Source organism: Urocampus carinirostris, chromosome 4, assembly GCF_059441175.1.
Source record: "Urocampus carinirostris isolate Australia breed hairy pipefish chromosome 4, RoL_Ucar_1.0, whole genome shotgun sequence".
Taxonomy (NCBI): Eukaryota; Metazoa; Chordata; class Actinopteri; order Syngnathiformes; family Syngnathidae; genus Urocampus; species Urocampus carinirostris.
In genome coordinates, this window is record NC_142352.1 from 7656623 (window position 1) to 7670218 (window position 13596).

Sequence of the window (13596 nt, forward strand, 5' to 3'; positions counted from 1 at the left end):
ATCCAGAGCCTGGTTCACTGTGAAGGTGGAGATCCAGCACAGCTCACATTCAAGTTTACCAATGATCTGCACTTAAACATGAATGCATACTAATAAAGATGGCGACCGGGTACTTTTATAACCCAAAGAGCCACAAAATCAAAATATTTCACACATCAATCTCTTCTTGAGAGAGTTCAGCTGGTTAACTGTGAAGGTGGAGATCCAGCACAGCTCACAAGTTTCCCAATGACTTGCATTGGAAACACTTGAACATGAATGCATACTTATATAGATGGCGACCGGGAACCTTTATAACCCAAAGAGCCATCAGATCAAAATATTTCACACATCAATCTTTTTGAGAGAGCTCAGGTGGTTAACTGTGAAGGTGGAGACCCAGCACAGCTCACATCCAAGTTTCCTAATGATCTACATTTAAAACACTTAAACATGAATGCATACTTATATAGCAAGCGTCGGAACCCTTATAACCCAAAGAGCCATAAGATCGAAATATTTCACACCTCAATCTATTTTTCAGAGAGCTCAAAAGGTAAACTGTGAAGGTGGAGATCCAGCACAGCTCACATTCACGATTCCTAATGAGCTGCATTTAAAACACTTAAACATGAATGCATACTGATATAGATGGCGGTCGGGAACCTTAATACCCGAAAGAGCCACAATATCCAAATATTTCACATATTAATCTCCTTTTGAGAGAGCTCAGGAGGTTAACTGTGAAGGTGGAGATCCAGTACAGCTCACATTCAAGTTTCCCAATGCCCTGCATTTAAAACACCTAACATGAAGACAAGATTAAAAACAAGTGTATTCTGCTTTCTACCTCATATTCTACAAACACGATATTCATCAAAATGCTATGTTTGGACTAATGGTGTCCGTGAAACATTACACCTATTGAGCGACTTCATTTTTTTTCTTCAATGGATTTTGGTTTCTTTCCAAAAGTGAGCCAACTTCACAATTTCTGCACATTAAATCAGTTTGGCATTTCTTGCTTGTCAAGAAATGCTATAATCAAGTTTCATCTTATGAAGAATGTAGGTATTCAAATTAAGAACGGGGATATTTTACTCAACAAGTACTGAACATTAAACACTTTTTCAATTTTGGGGGAAAAAAGAAAGAAGTTGTTTGCACAAAATAGAATGATGGAAACAAAAATGTGTTGCTAGTCCTAATGTTGATATGTTTATAGTTTAGCAAAGACTCAAATCTTTAAATCGAGACTTCACTAGAAACCAAACTCGAACATCTTCATCTCTCGTTCAGAAACTCTAGCTTATTTAAATAGGTAAACATATTGAAATGTGTTTAAGTATTAGATTAAAGCATGTGTTAATACTTTATTGCTTTAACAAGCCTTTAACTCTGTTTAACTCAGATTTACAGCTTTAGCTCTTTGATTAAAGCTTCCAACTTACAGATGTCTGGCTCATCCCAGAAGAGCTGGAGGAAGCTATACACCAACAGTCACCAGATGAAGAAGGTGCTGTATCTGAGTTATATTAGAAGGCCTCTCCTGCCACTGGTAACAATGGAATCAATACTAGTACTAACTATTTCATGTGTGGGGAGCAAGCAACAACCCCAAAAATGGCCGTGAGAAGGACCGCCAGGCTGTACTTGCCCAAGACACACCACAGCAAGCTCCTGACGACCCTGCCAGGCAAGGAATCTGTGAACTGACTTATTGCTTTAACTCAGTTAAATCTTGAAATTTATACCTCTAATAACTAAGCACAAAGATTTTCATCTCTGTAGCTATGCTTAAGAAACTCTAGCTGCTTCAAATAATTAAAAATGTTGAAGTGTATTTAAGTCTTCATTCAAAGCATGTGTTAATCTTTTAGCGAAAGCTTTAACGTGAATTTAACTCAGTTTAACTCGGATTTGTAGCTTAAACTCTTTCATAAACACTTTAAAGCAGCCTTAACACAGTTTAAGAAGGACTTACAACTTTAACTTTAAAGTTTCAATATGGCTTTAAATCAGTCTACCTTGGACCTACAGACGTCCGCCTTACCTCCAAAGAGCAGGCATTTTACAGTACACCAACAACGGTGAACAGATGTTGAAGGTGCTGCGTCTGGGTCAGATTGGGAGGCTTCACCTGCTACCAGTATTCATAGAAAACCAGAATTGTCTGTTTCATGAGGGGGCTGTACTTTCCCAAGACACACAACGAGTAGTGGTGCCTCGTCAACCCAGGCAGTTAAGGGATCAGTGAAACACTTAAAATAAGGAGAGAAGGCATTAATTAATTTTTAACGTGGCATAGATAACAGTAAAAGATTGTACAAGGTACCCTCACAATGCTAACTTACAAATCTGTTCTAAAAGCCTTAGACTAAGCTCTCCATTTTTCTTAAATCTCATAGATTAAAAAAGCAGATCTTCCTAAAAGGTTGTGGATATCAAAGAACAGCAACATGATTTGGACACCAGGGCAGACAACTCTGAAAAGTTCCCTACCCAGCCATAAAGTTGCCTGCCCCATTTTTCACAACTTGAAACACAATAAGACGACTCATTGCAAACAAACCATTGTTGCAATGTATTAAGGATTGATAATCAGAATATATGACAGAACAACACTTTAAAATTAAGTTTGTTTTAAATATACTTATTACATTCATTGCATGGATATGACATCGTTGTTTTCCATCTGCCATCAGTATGTACCTGTACTTACGCATCTTCATTCATGCAATGTTTGCCTTGCGTCGTCTGCTACAAGCCACGTGAACTCCTCTTTCCACAATGCTTTTAATGTATGTTTACGGTTTGTAGCGTCATCAATTTTGTTAGCTTCTTTTGAATCTTTCTTCAGGGGCTGAGGTTTTGGCTTGATTCCTAACCACTTATCCATTTTTCTTGTGTTCTCTGTGCGTCTACTTTGGAAATAATATGCAAATGCACGACTTTCTAGCGCTCGGGAAAGTACGGAAGCACAAAGTTATTCGATGCAGGCTTCTGATGGGCTGCCGAGTATGCAAATTGCCAAACGAACCGAAATTCCGAAATTTCCAAACCGAATGAAGATTTCGAAATCGAAATAAAGCAAACGTTTGATTTGAGAAAAAAAAAAATCTTGAAAAAGTTGTTTTGTAAGTAGTACGTCCGGACAGACGTTATTTCAGATACAGATAATAGTCAAAACAACTAACCGGCATCCTACGTAGTCTCGTTTGCAGGCGTCCAATATAAAAACAGAACAACTTATCAAACCTTTATTACCATTGCTTGATTCCTCCCTGTTCATAAATCAAGTATACAAACAAAATGAGGCATCTTGAAACAATTGCACATATGTATCTGACAAGGTGTTCTAAGTCTCAAACGGAGTGAAGCAGAACTATGACATGATTTTTATTCGACTATTATTTTTTTCAATAAAGTCATCGAACATTCTTCATTCAAATCAAGACATGTTTAAGAATGATACAAATAATATGAATTATCAATCCCACAGGCATAAGAATGACCCGGTCTGGAGCTGCAAGAGAAGAGAGAAGAAAAACAAGTTAAAATATTGACATGAGTTCCATCTTTAATCAAACCCCCGTGGCATGCAGGTACATAGTACGTACATTTTCATTTTTTTTAAATTTTCATCCAAGGTATAGAGCGTTAAAAATTGAACTCTTGACATTGGGACAATGAGGGGAGACATTGAATGGGTCAGCAGGGCTTGTTGTTGTCATGTCCTGCACGGTTGTCATGGCGCCCAGCTGGCCCCGCCCCTTGACACCGGCTGACCTGTATTTCCTGATTACTCCTATGGGTACTTAAACGCGCCTTTTGGAACTGCCCTTGGCCAGATTGTTGTTTACCCTTGTTGAAAACCTGTTCATGCCTGTTTGATACCTGTTTATTCTTGTTGTGCTTGTTGGACTTTGTTGCACTTTGGTGTAACAATCTGAGAGATTCCTGCAAGTTCTGTTTAATCCCGTTAAATGCCTAGTCTGTCGTTTTGCCTGCATTTGAGCCTGCTTTGTTTTGTTTTTGGTCCGTTTGTGTGTTGGACAACTTTTCTTTCTCAATTAAAGTGACAGATCGTCTACGCAAATGAGTTCCTACTTCCTGCTTCCCGACCCGTTTCAAGACAGTCCCGACCCGCTTTGTGACAGTTGTTTAGAAAGGTAATAGCAGACGGGAAGATATCAGGCTTTTCCCGAGGCGGCCCTCTTGAATCTTATTGTTCTGTATCTGCGCCCTAACGGTAGCAGGATGAAGTATTAGTGTAGTGAGTCTCATCTCATCAGCTACACCGCTTATCCTCAGTAGGGTCGCGGGGGGGCTGGAGCCCATCCCAGCCATCTCCGGGCAGTGGGCAGGGGACACCCTGAACTGGTTGCCAGCCAATCGCAGGGCACACAGGGACAGACAACTCATTCGCTCATTCACACCTAGGGACAATTTGGACCGGCCAATTCACCTGAAATGCATGTTTTTGGAACATGGGAGGAAACCAGAGTGCCCGGAGGAAACCCATGCAAGCACGGGGAGAACATACAAACTCCGCACAGGAAGTCTGGAGCTGGATTTGAACCCACGACAGGTCCCCATGACATGAACTGTGCCGCACAAGCGCTAACCACTGCGCCGCCGTGCTGCCCCTAGTGTAGTGAGTGATAATTTAAATTGTTTTTATATGTATGGATAGGCGTGATATCACATTTTGAAGGGTTGGAAGTCAAAAAATATTCATAAATGGCTCAGTTGTCATGCTTTAAGTTCATGTCCGAATAATGTACACAGACATGAGTTGTGTGAGATTTTTAGGGACAATGTCGTCGTCCAAAAATGGTCATGGCTTGAATTTTTTTTTTTTTTTTAAACCAAATACAAGCCATGCTTCTTCCTGCCGCCAGAGGGCAGTAAGGGTGTACATGTAGGCCCAGATACTACTTCACTGGTAAATATTTTATTTTGTATTTCATTTTTATGTATTTCAGAGCAGTATGACATTTGAGAAACAAGGCAAGGTTATTTTTATTCATACCTTGCGCTTGAGTTTGCTTACATTTGCGGTGAGTTGGTTCATATGTAAAGCTGTTTACTCAACTGTCAAAATGGACAAATTAAATAATTCAATGCCAAATATGAAAAATAAAATGTCCATTGTTTGTAAATAAACCTGTTGTGTCTAGAAAAGATCACTTATCATTAGTAATTATAATATGTAGGGCAGGCTGGATGATAAAGCATAGTACTAAAAACTCATCTCATCAGCCGTACCGCTTATCCTCATTAGGGTCGCGGGGGCTGGAGCCCATCCCAGCCATCTCCGGGCAGTGGGCAGGGGACATTCTGAACTGGTCGCCAGCCAATCGCAAGGCACACAGGGACAGACAACTCATCCGCTCATCCACACCTAGGGACAATTTGGACCGGCAAATCCACCTGAAATGCATGTTTTTGGAATGTGGGAGGAAACCGGAGTGCCCGGAGGAAACCCACGCAAGCACGGGGAGAACTTACAAACCTCGCACAGGAAGTCTGGAGCTGGATTTGAACCCACGACAGGTTCCCACGACATGAACTGTGCCGCACAAGCGCTAACCACTGCCCCGCCGTGCTGCCCCAGTACTAAAAACTAAGCTAGATATTTGGCATTTTTTACTGATCCTGCCCACCTGAGGACATAAAGTCTAAATCTGGCCCCCGAGCCAAACTAAGTTTAACATGTGTGAATTAGGCCATAATGAAATATTACCCTACAGAATTTATATACATGTATATAGAGTACAGTTAGTTATCTTAATAGACACCTTAAGGACTTGTAGTGTCCTAAGGGGCAGGGGGAATAGTCCGTCTCTTTTTAAAGAACCGGCTAACGTCTCACTTGCTTTGAGCCGTTATATTACGAATTATTATGTTGTATGAAGAAGTTAAGAAAATGAAAAAAGACAGGTTGGTGGTTATCCCTTTAATCAGTATATTACCAACAATAATTTAATACAGAATATGAATTCATAATTTGAAAAAGAAAATGTATTATTCTACTTAATTCTATTTGCATGTATTTTTTCCTTCTACGGTGAACGTCCAAGCTACTTTGTTTTTTAACTGTTTTTTTTTATAATAAACCTCATTTATGTCGAGCAACTCATCATCTCACGACAAAATGTTAATTAACAATATATATGATATAAGGAAACACATGAACAATATAACATATTAAACTACATAAATAAACACGTTTGAAAAAAAATATGGTGTAAGATTATTTTGTAATTTGTAAGGGAAAATAGGACAGTTTGTAAGGGCATGGAGCCCTGGAGCGCGACAGGTACGGTATCGGTTTTGCACATGCAAGAATCAGCTTTGTAGATAACAATAAGTAAATGCTCAATTTCTATTTCATCTCTGAGCCATATGTACTCATGAAAAGAGCCCTTTATGGCTCGCGAGCTATAGGTTCCCGACTGTTGGAATTATATACATATATTTATCCTACAGTTGACATTAATATGTTATAAGTGTTCTCAGCCCTTTTTGTATAGTTTTCAGCCGTAAGCTGTTCTTCAAGGCCATGAGTTGTTTTTTTTGTTTCTGTCTCTTTCACATTCCAGTGGGTGCACCCTGACCTGTGCATGCCATAACTCAAGTTGTTTTTCTCCAAGAACCTTAATATTAGAAGGGAGGGTTCGGGGACTTGTTCAGAGCGAGGAGGAGATATGTAACAGCCTGGTCTCCGCCGATCTCATGATAATGATTAATAAAATAACCAATTCTAAATGACCGATTCTCTATGTCTTCTTTTATTTCAGAGCGTTTTATTAAAAATGTTGGGGACTTAAACCTAACACCGACCCCTGGTTTAGCTCCTTCTTACCCCTCGAGGTGGTGGTGACTTCCGATTCCACTGGTCCCGTTTGCCCCGTGTCACCAGTGACAGAACTTGTAGACGGAGCTGGTGTGGTGACCATGAGGCTCACAGGACCTGACCTGAGTGTGAAGGATTTGCTCAACACACTTTGTCCCCCTCCTCTATTCAGCAAATCCTGATTGCACTGCGTCACGCACGTCTGAGAGGGGAGGAAGGTGATGCACAGATCCACATCGCACTCCACGTACAGCTGTTTGACACAGGAAGAAAAAAGGGATGGGGGGAAGGGGATAGGTTTAGGGTTCGAGAACCTTTTTGACCCAAAGAGCCATAAAAGCAAAAAAAAAGTTTTAAAAAGAAATTGAGAGAGCCACATCATATAATTTCAGACAAAATTGAAAAAACTGACAAACACGCTCTCTAGACAAAAGCTAATTCTTCAGCACATTTGATTTCACTGTGTGTCTTTGGATGATTTCATCAAATGTATGAAATGATAATAATGCCAAATTCTGTGTCCCAAATCAATGCAAATATGCCATTTACAATTTGTCTTCCACCTTCAGTTAAGAGTGTCAAGGCCATTTTTTTCCATGAAATTGGTCCTTAATAACGGTTTCCAAACAATGTGCATGCAAAGTTCTTTTGTAAAAATGTCACAAATGACTGTAAACGATAAGCATATTCGCTTTTAGTGTAGACTGCACTGAACGAGAGAGAGAGAGAGAAGGAAGTGTCCTGCACTGTGTGCAGGGATCCGCCCACCTTTACTGCTCACCCAATCAAAGTCGTTCGCCAGCGTTTTTATTGATCAGTTTAAATGGTTTCTTATCGAACTTCTGCATTAAGTTGCTTCGGATTTATATGGACCAAAATCGGGATGAAATCACTCGACTTTGGAACGCCACAGAGAGATGTGCAATAGTTACATTTTATTTCGGAGCCATACGCACTCATGAAAAGAGCCATATATGGCTCCTGAGCCCTTGGTTCCCTACCCCTGGGCAGGGTTGGGTAGGGTTACTTTGACTTGATTACTTTCAATTACTTTTGGATGACTCCAATACCAAATATGCTAATAAAAGACACAAGAAACTAAATATGAATCAAATGATGACTCACAACACGTGGTAAGCTTTCTCTCCTGGCTTTCATCTCTTTGATCTCCGGCAAAACTAACATCAAATGCGACAGAAACAAAATGAAAATAAATCCAAACAGCTTGCCAACATCATTTTTGCCGTTCCATGTATTCTGTTACTCCCCAAGCCTGCACAAAATTTAGTTTCTTTTGTCTTTTGGAATTTGAATCTTATGAATTATTTACATCATTGGTATCAGTGGCTGATCAACCATAGTAGTATGTATAACCCGGAACCGTATTCCCCTAGTGGGATTTAGCTACAGTCAAGAGCATATTTACTTTTTTGACTCTTTGTGGGAGATTGATACAGAGGAGGGGATTCCCAGCCCCCTGACTCCGCCCCTTTTAGACGCCTCTTACGTCAGGCTGGAGATACATTAGGAGATTATTTATTATTATGACTGTTATTACCCACTGTTTGTTAGAGGCTTCTGGTTCTCGTGAAAATCAAATCTTTTTATATAGATTATTGTAATGTCTGTTACTTTTGGGACTGTCTTTATGTGTGCGTATGGACCCTTTAAGGAGGACGTCAGGGAGGAGGGAGGCGACTGGGGTAGAAGTTCGTGTCGGTTCTTCAGTCTGTTTTTGAGCATGAATAAGCGTGAGCTGCGGCTCTTGTTTGAATGTGTTTCCCGTTTGTTATTTTGTTCCTTAAATTGGGGATCAGACTCCAGCATCGATTTTGTGCGTCCTTGACCACACGCAGGGGCATTACAATATTATTTACAGTGGAACCTTGGTTTTCGAACACCTCTCAGTTCGAACAAATCGGAGTCCGACCAAAAATTTCGACAAATTCTTGCTTTGCTGTTCGGTCAAAAAAATCGGAGTTCGAACGCCGGTAATGCGTGAGTGTGTACGCTAGGGTGCGATGCTGAGCGGCGTACGGGTGTAGATCGCTCTTTTCCTGACCAACTGTTATCGCGTGCGGACGTGCTTCGTTTTGCTTTCGCTTTTAATATAGGTGTACCAAGTGTTTTAGCCTCTAATTATGCCTCCGAAGAAATTAGCAAAGTTGCTACAGGTGAAAAAAGAAGAGTAGTGCGTACAACTATTGCATTTAAGAAAGAAATAATAGTAAAATATGAAGGAGGTGTGCGAGTGTCTGATCTTGCTAGGGAATAAAGCATGGCTTCTGCTGACCACCACAAAGGTAAGAAATCCTATTCATAATTCTTTTCTTTATCCTTTTTTTAAATTTTTACACGTTCATGTTAGCGTAATCTTTCGTACGGAAGACTACGATAACGCGAACGTACGATTAGCCTGGGTTAGCTTCATGTTTACGTTAAACATTCAAGGTAAACATTCTGGGTGTTGGAATGGATTAAAACGATTCACATTATTTTTAATGGGAAAAATGATTTCGGTGATCGAACAAATCGGTTTTCGAACAGGGTTCTGGAACGGATTATGGTCGAGAAACGAGGTTCCACTGTGCTTTCATTTGCCAACTTGTCACTCAATGTAAACTGTGTGACAGTGCTCCAACCTCAAAATAGCGCTCAATTGTCAAAACAATAAACGGAATTTTTGGGGAAAAAAACAAAACCCTGTAAATTGGCTGCACTGTATGAGGATTAAAAAGAAAAAGGACAATGGAAAAAAAAATAACGCACCGTATCTTCCGTCAAAAGGTCAGACAAATCCAGCCGAAAGATTCTTGCATGACCTGTTCCTTTTATCTCCTTTGTTGAGTTGGACGATTTACATCTGGAAAAAGAAGTAAAGAATCTTCAGGCAGGAAAACGACCAGGGTTGGGTAGGGTTACTTTAACTTGATTACTTTCAATTACTTTTGGATTACTCCAATACCAAATATGCTAATAAAAGACAAAAGAAACAAAATAGGAATAAAATGACTAAATTTTGTGCAGGCTTGGGGAGTAAAGGCAAAAATGATGTGTATTAGCTCTCCTGATTTGAGGAAAACCTCTGGCATTGAATGAATTCAAGTCTCATATTACCCACCCGTTCTCCAGTATGGTGAGTCCTGTAGCAAAGTCCTCCGTCTCAGACTGCACACAGCGTTTGACATTAATCTCAGCTCGCTCCAACGTCGTATTAGAAAGCAGATGAAGGTCCAGAAATTTGGACTCCATTTCCCCTTGGAAAGACCGAACACGCTTCGGTCCTGGCAACAGACTGAGCGGCTTGAATTGTGGATTATTTGTATACGAAGCCAGCGGTCCCTCTCCTGGCAAGTAAAATTCTAGCCGAATATTAGCGGTGTCGAAAGCTGTCGTAGGCACGGCGATGTCGAAATTGGGGCCCCTGGCTCGAACTGCAGGGATGCGGCACGCCAGCGGGAGAATCAATGAAGGCTGACGACTTATCAAGGAAGACAGCCGCGCACTTTTCAAGGTGTTGGTGTAGACGAGCTCGGTTCCGGTGTGCTGGAAAACCATACATAAAGAGGGTCGGCACAAAAATAGTGACATTTTTTTGTCATATGACACATTTCAGGCTTTAAACCACAGGTGTCAAACATTTGGCCCATGGGCCGGATCAGGCCCGCCCAGGGTTACGTACGGTGAGAACATTATTTGATCAGTAAATTGCCTTGGACGTTTTAATTACTGTATTTTCCGCACTATAAGGCGCACCGGGTTATAGGGCGCACCCCCCAAAAATCGTTTTTGGACCTATATTTTCCATACATAAGGCGCACCGGATTATAAGGCGCTACAATGGGAACGTCGACAAACTTATTACCCCCTTAACATTCCGAAAGCTTGCAAAGAAGCAAATACGTGTCTCAGACATGTACGGAAACAGTGTCTGTACGATGTCACCGATCACTCAACTGAATCGTTCCAAATATCATTCGGAAGGTTAAAGTCTTGGGATTCAAGAAATGCCAAACATTTCTTAGTTTCCATTTTATTTTTTGCTAGCAACTGTGTGGACAGCAAAGTAAGAATTTTATTGTGCAGGGAAACGGGGTTCTTTACTGTGCATATGACAATAAACACTTTAATTGAATGGAGTTTAAAAATAGACTCATCACAGAAACATTAAAATCGTTCTAAAACAAGATACCGGGAAAATATAAAGCCGCATAGCTCACCAAAGTTCTCTTGCAGCCATCACATTCAATAATGATACGTAACCATGGTCTTCTTACAACCGTGAGTGTAGTAAATACAGGAGAGTAAAATATTTACAAATACAGAATAGTAAAAAAATGTTTTCTCTATGCCGTAGTGCAACCCAACGTGTGATTCACATTCATCTTTTTCGGCCAATCGCAGGCTTTGTTTCGCCCCTTTAGCCTATGTGAGCCTGTAAATGATAAAAAGGATCCGCCCCCTTTATCAGACTTAATATATATAAGGCGCACTGTATTATAAGGCGCATGGTCAGCTTTTGAAAAAAAAAAAAGGCTTTTAGGTGCGCCTTATAGTGCGGAAAATACGGTACATTCAAAACTTCCTGTTATCAGATTTCGTTATGGTACATGGTGAATTGGGACATTCGGGAATTATCCAAAGCAAGCCACCCGAAACAAAGAAAGTGAAAGTCATTTTCGTGCTGGGTTTATTTGCTCTACATGTGAAAAGAAACCAAAAGTATTTTATATTGATGAATATATTATTATATTATATTACTAACATATATACATTTTTAAAGTCGACGTTTCGAAATGAGTTAATATTTATGTCATTTTGGGTATGTCTCTATAGGTTTTGCACATCTTAAAACACAAATATTTGCCCATTCTTCCCCCCAAAAAAATATTAAAAAAGAGGGGGAGAGAAAGAAACAAAGAAAAATTTGAAGTAAAAGGGAGAGTGTCAAAGAGAGATAGAGAGAAAAAGAGTGAGCACATTTTTCTCTCTCGCTTCTCTCAGTGATGTCTGGCGGGTGTTATGCCGAGAAATGCATCCCTGCCGAGATTTGCATCCCCTAGCTAATATAACCACTTTTACCTCGTTTTATCTCACTTTTATCTCACTTTTTGGGAATGTCATGGCGAACATATAACCAAAACCACTTCGTCTTGCATTTGTTGGGAATGTAATACAACTTAAACCATTCCGTCTTTGTATTTGTTGTGGATGTAATCGAACGGTAATGCACACTGTATATAAATCACTTTTGAGAACTGTTATGCACTCTACCAAAAAGTTTATTATGCTGAAATAAGTTTTATGGTAGAGTGCATAATAGTTTCAATACGAGCGATTTGAGTAGAAAAAGGCAAAATAAACACATTACATGCTCAAAAGTGATTAAGGATTTGGACGATCTTTAGAGTTAATGGAAAGATAGATTGAGCCAAATACAGGTTGATTCTGGCAAAAAACTTGACAATGTAATGGTTTAAAACTTAAAATATAAAGGTGTTAGAATAGCCAAGCCAAAGTCCAGCCCTCAATCCTATAGAGTACTTCTCAAAAGATCTCGAAAATGCTGTGCACAAATGGTCACCATCAAACCTTAAGGTACTTGAACTGTTTTTTGGGGAAGAACATTGCGCAAATTTCTCACTTCTTGGGCTTTAACAAGTTTGGCAACTTCAAACACCGTCAACAGCTACTGCGAGTATCAGATATCTAAGACCACGCCCGTAGAGGCATGTTTTGGTTGAGCATCACTGGTCCATATAAAAAGAGAAGCTGATCGATAGCTCGTCATCTTTTTCCTCTTTTCTCCTACCTGGCTGGCTGACTCGTTGCGACCATCCAGAGCACAAGACCAAATCTCTACGCAACAACAAGTAAGAGGACGGTTTCAGATTCAACACCATGTTTGCTGGTTCTTGGGAATGAGAGTTTTTTTCTGTTCTGAGGAATCTCTCCAAATCGACTAGCCTTATAGCGGGAAACTTTTGTTTTGTGCTAGTAACTAAGAGACTTTAAGCGGTGTAAAACTGTTGGAATTCTATACATATATTTATCCTACAGTTGACATTAATATGTTATAAGTGTTCTCAGCCCTTTTTGTAGAGTTTTCAGTTTGGAAGCTGTTCTTCAAGGCCATGAGTTGTTTTTTGTACAGTCTGTCTCACATACCAATGGATGCACCCTGACCTGGAATTATGTGTGCATGCCATAACTCAAGTTGTTTTTCACCAGGAGCCTTGAAAGAAGAAAGGGGGTGTCCAGGACAGAGGCCAGCTGTGATCATCGGGTGGAAAGCAGGCCGTGCGAAAGAAGATTAATTAACTCCGCGTAGCAACAGTCAGACAGCAGTCTCAATTAGTTAGATAGAACCCCTCCCTTCAGAAAGTTGAGACTCATGTACGACAGGGCGAACCTTAATAAAAAGAAGGGAGAGATCGGAGATTTCTTCAGAGTGAGTGAGGAGATTTGTAACAGCCCGGTCTCCGCCGCTCTCATTATAATGGTTAATAAAATAACCAATTCTCTATGGCCGATTCTCTATGTCTTCTTTCATTTCAGAGCGTTTTATCATAAATGTTGGGGACTTAAACCTAACAAAAAAAAACCATTATCTCTGGCGCCATCGCCTCCCTTCTTTTCCCCAATCATTAATTCTCTGTGTTAATAAATTGTGTGTCTATTTCAATCGGCATGGTCTATTGAATCAATTTTCTTGGGATTAGTAATTCATATCAGAACTCAAAGAACTTAAAGTA

General features: G+C 40.1%; 1 protein-coding gene across 1 annotated transcript in view; it reads right to left on the reverse strand.

The window, feature by feature from the left end:
- Positions 1-3365: 3365 nt before the first annotated feature.
- The window catches only part of LOC148366768 (uncharacterized), a 39224-nt gene continuing 28993 nt past the window's right edge, over positions 3366-13596 (reverse strand). Inside the window, exons 11-14 of the mRNA XM_088333564.1 lie at positions 9963-10387; positions 9611-9704; positions 6851-7094; positions 3366-3505 (exon numbers count right to left, since the gene is read on the reverse strand). Of these exons, the coding sequence (XP_088189690.1) occupies positions 3426-3505; positions 6851-7094; positions 9611-9704; positions 9963-10387 (843 nt within the window). The 3' untranslated portion in view covers positions 3366-3425. The remainder of the gene's footprint in view (positions 3506-6850; positions 7095-9610; positions 9705-9962; positions 10388-13596) is intronic.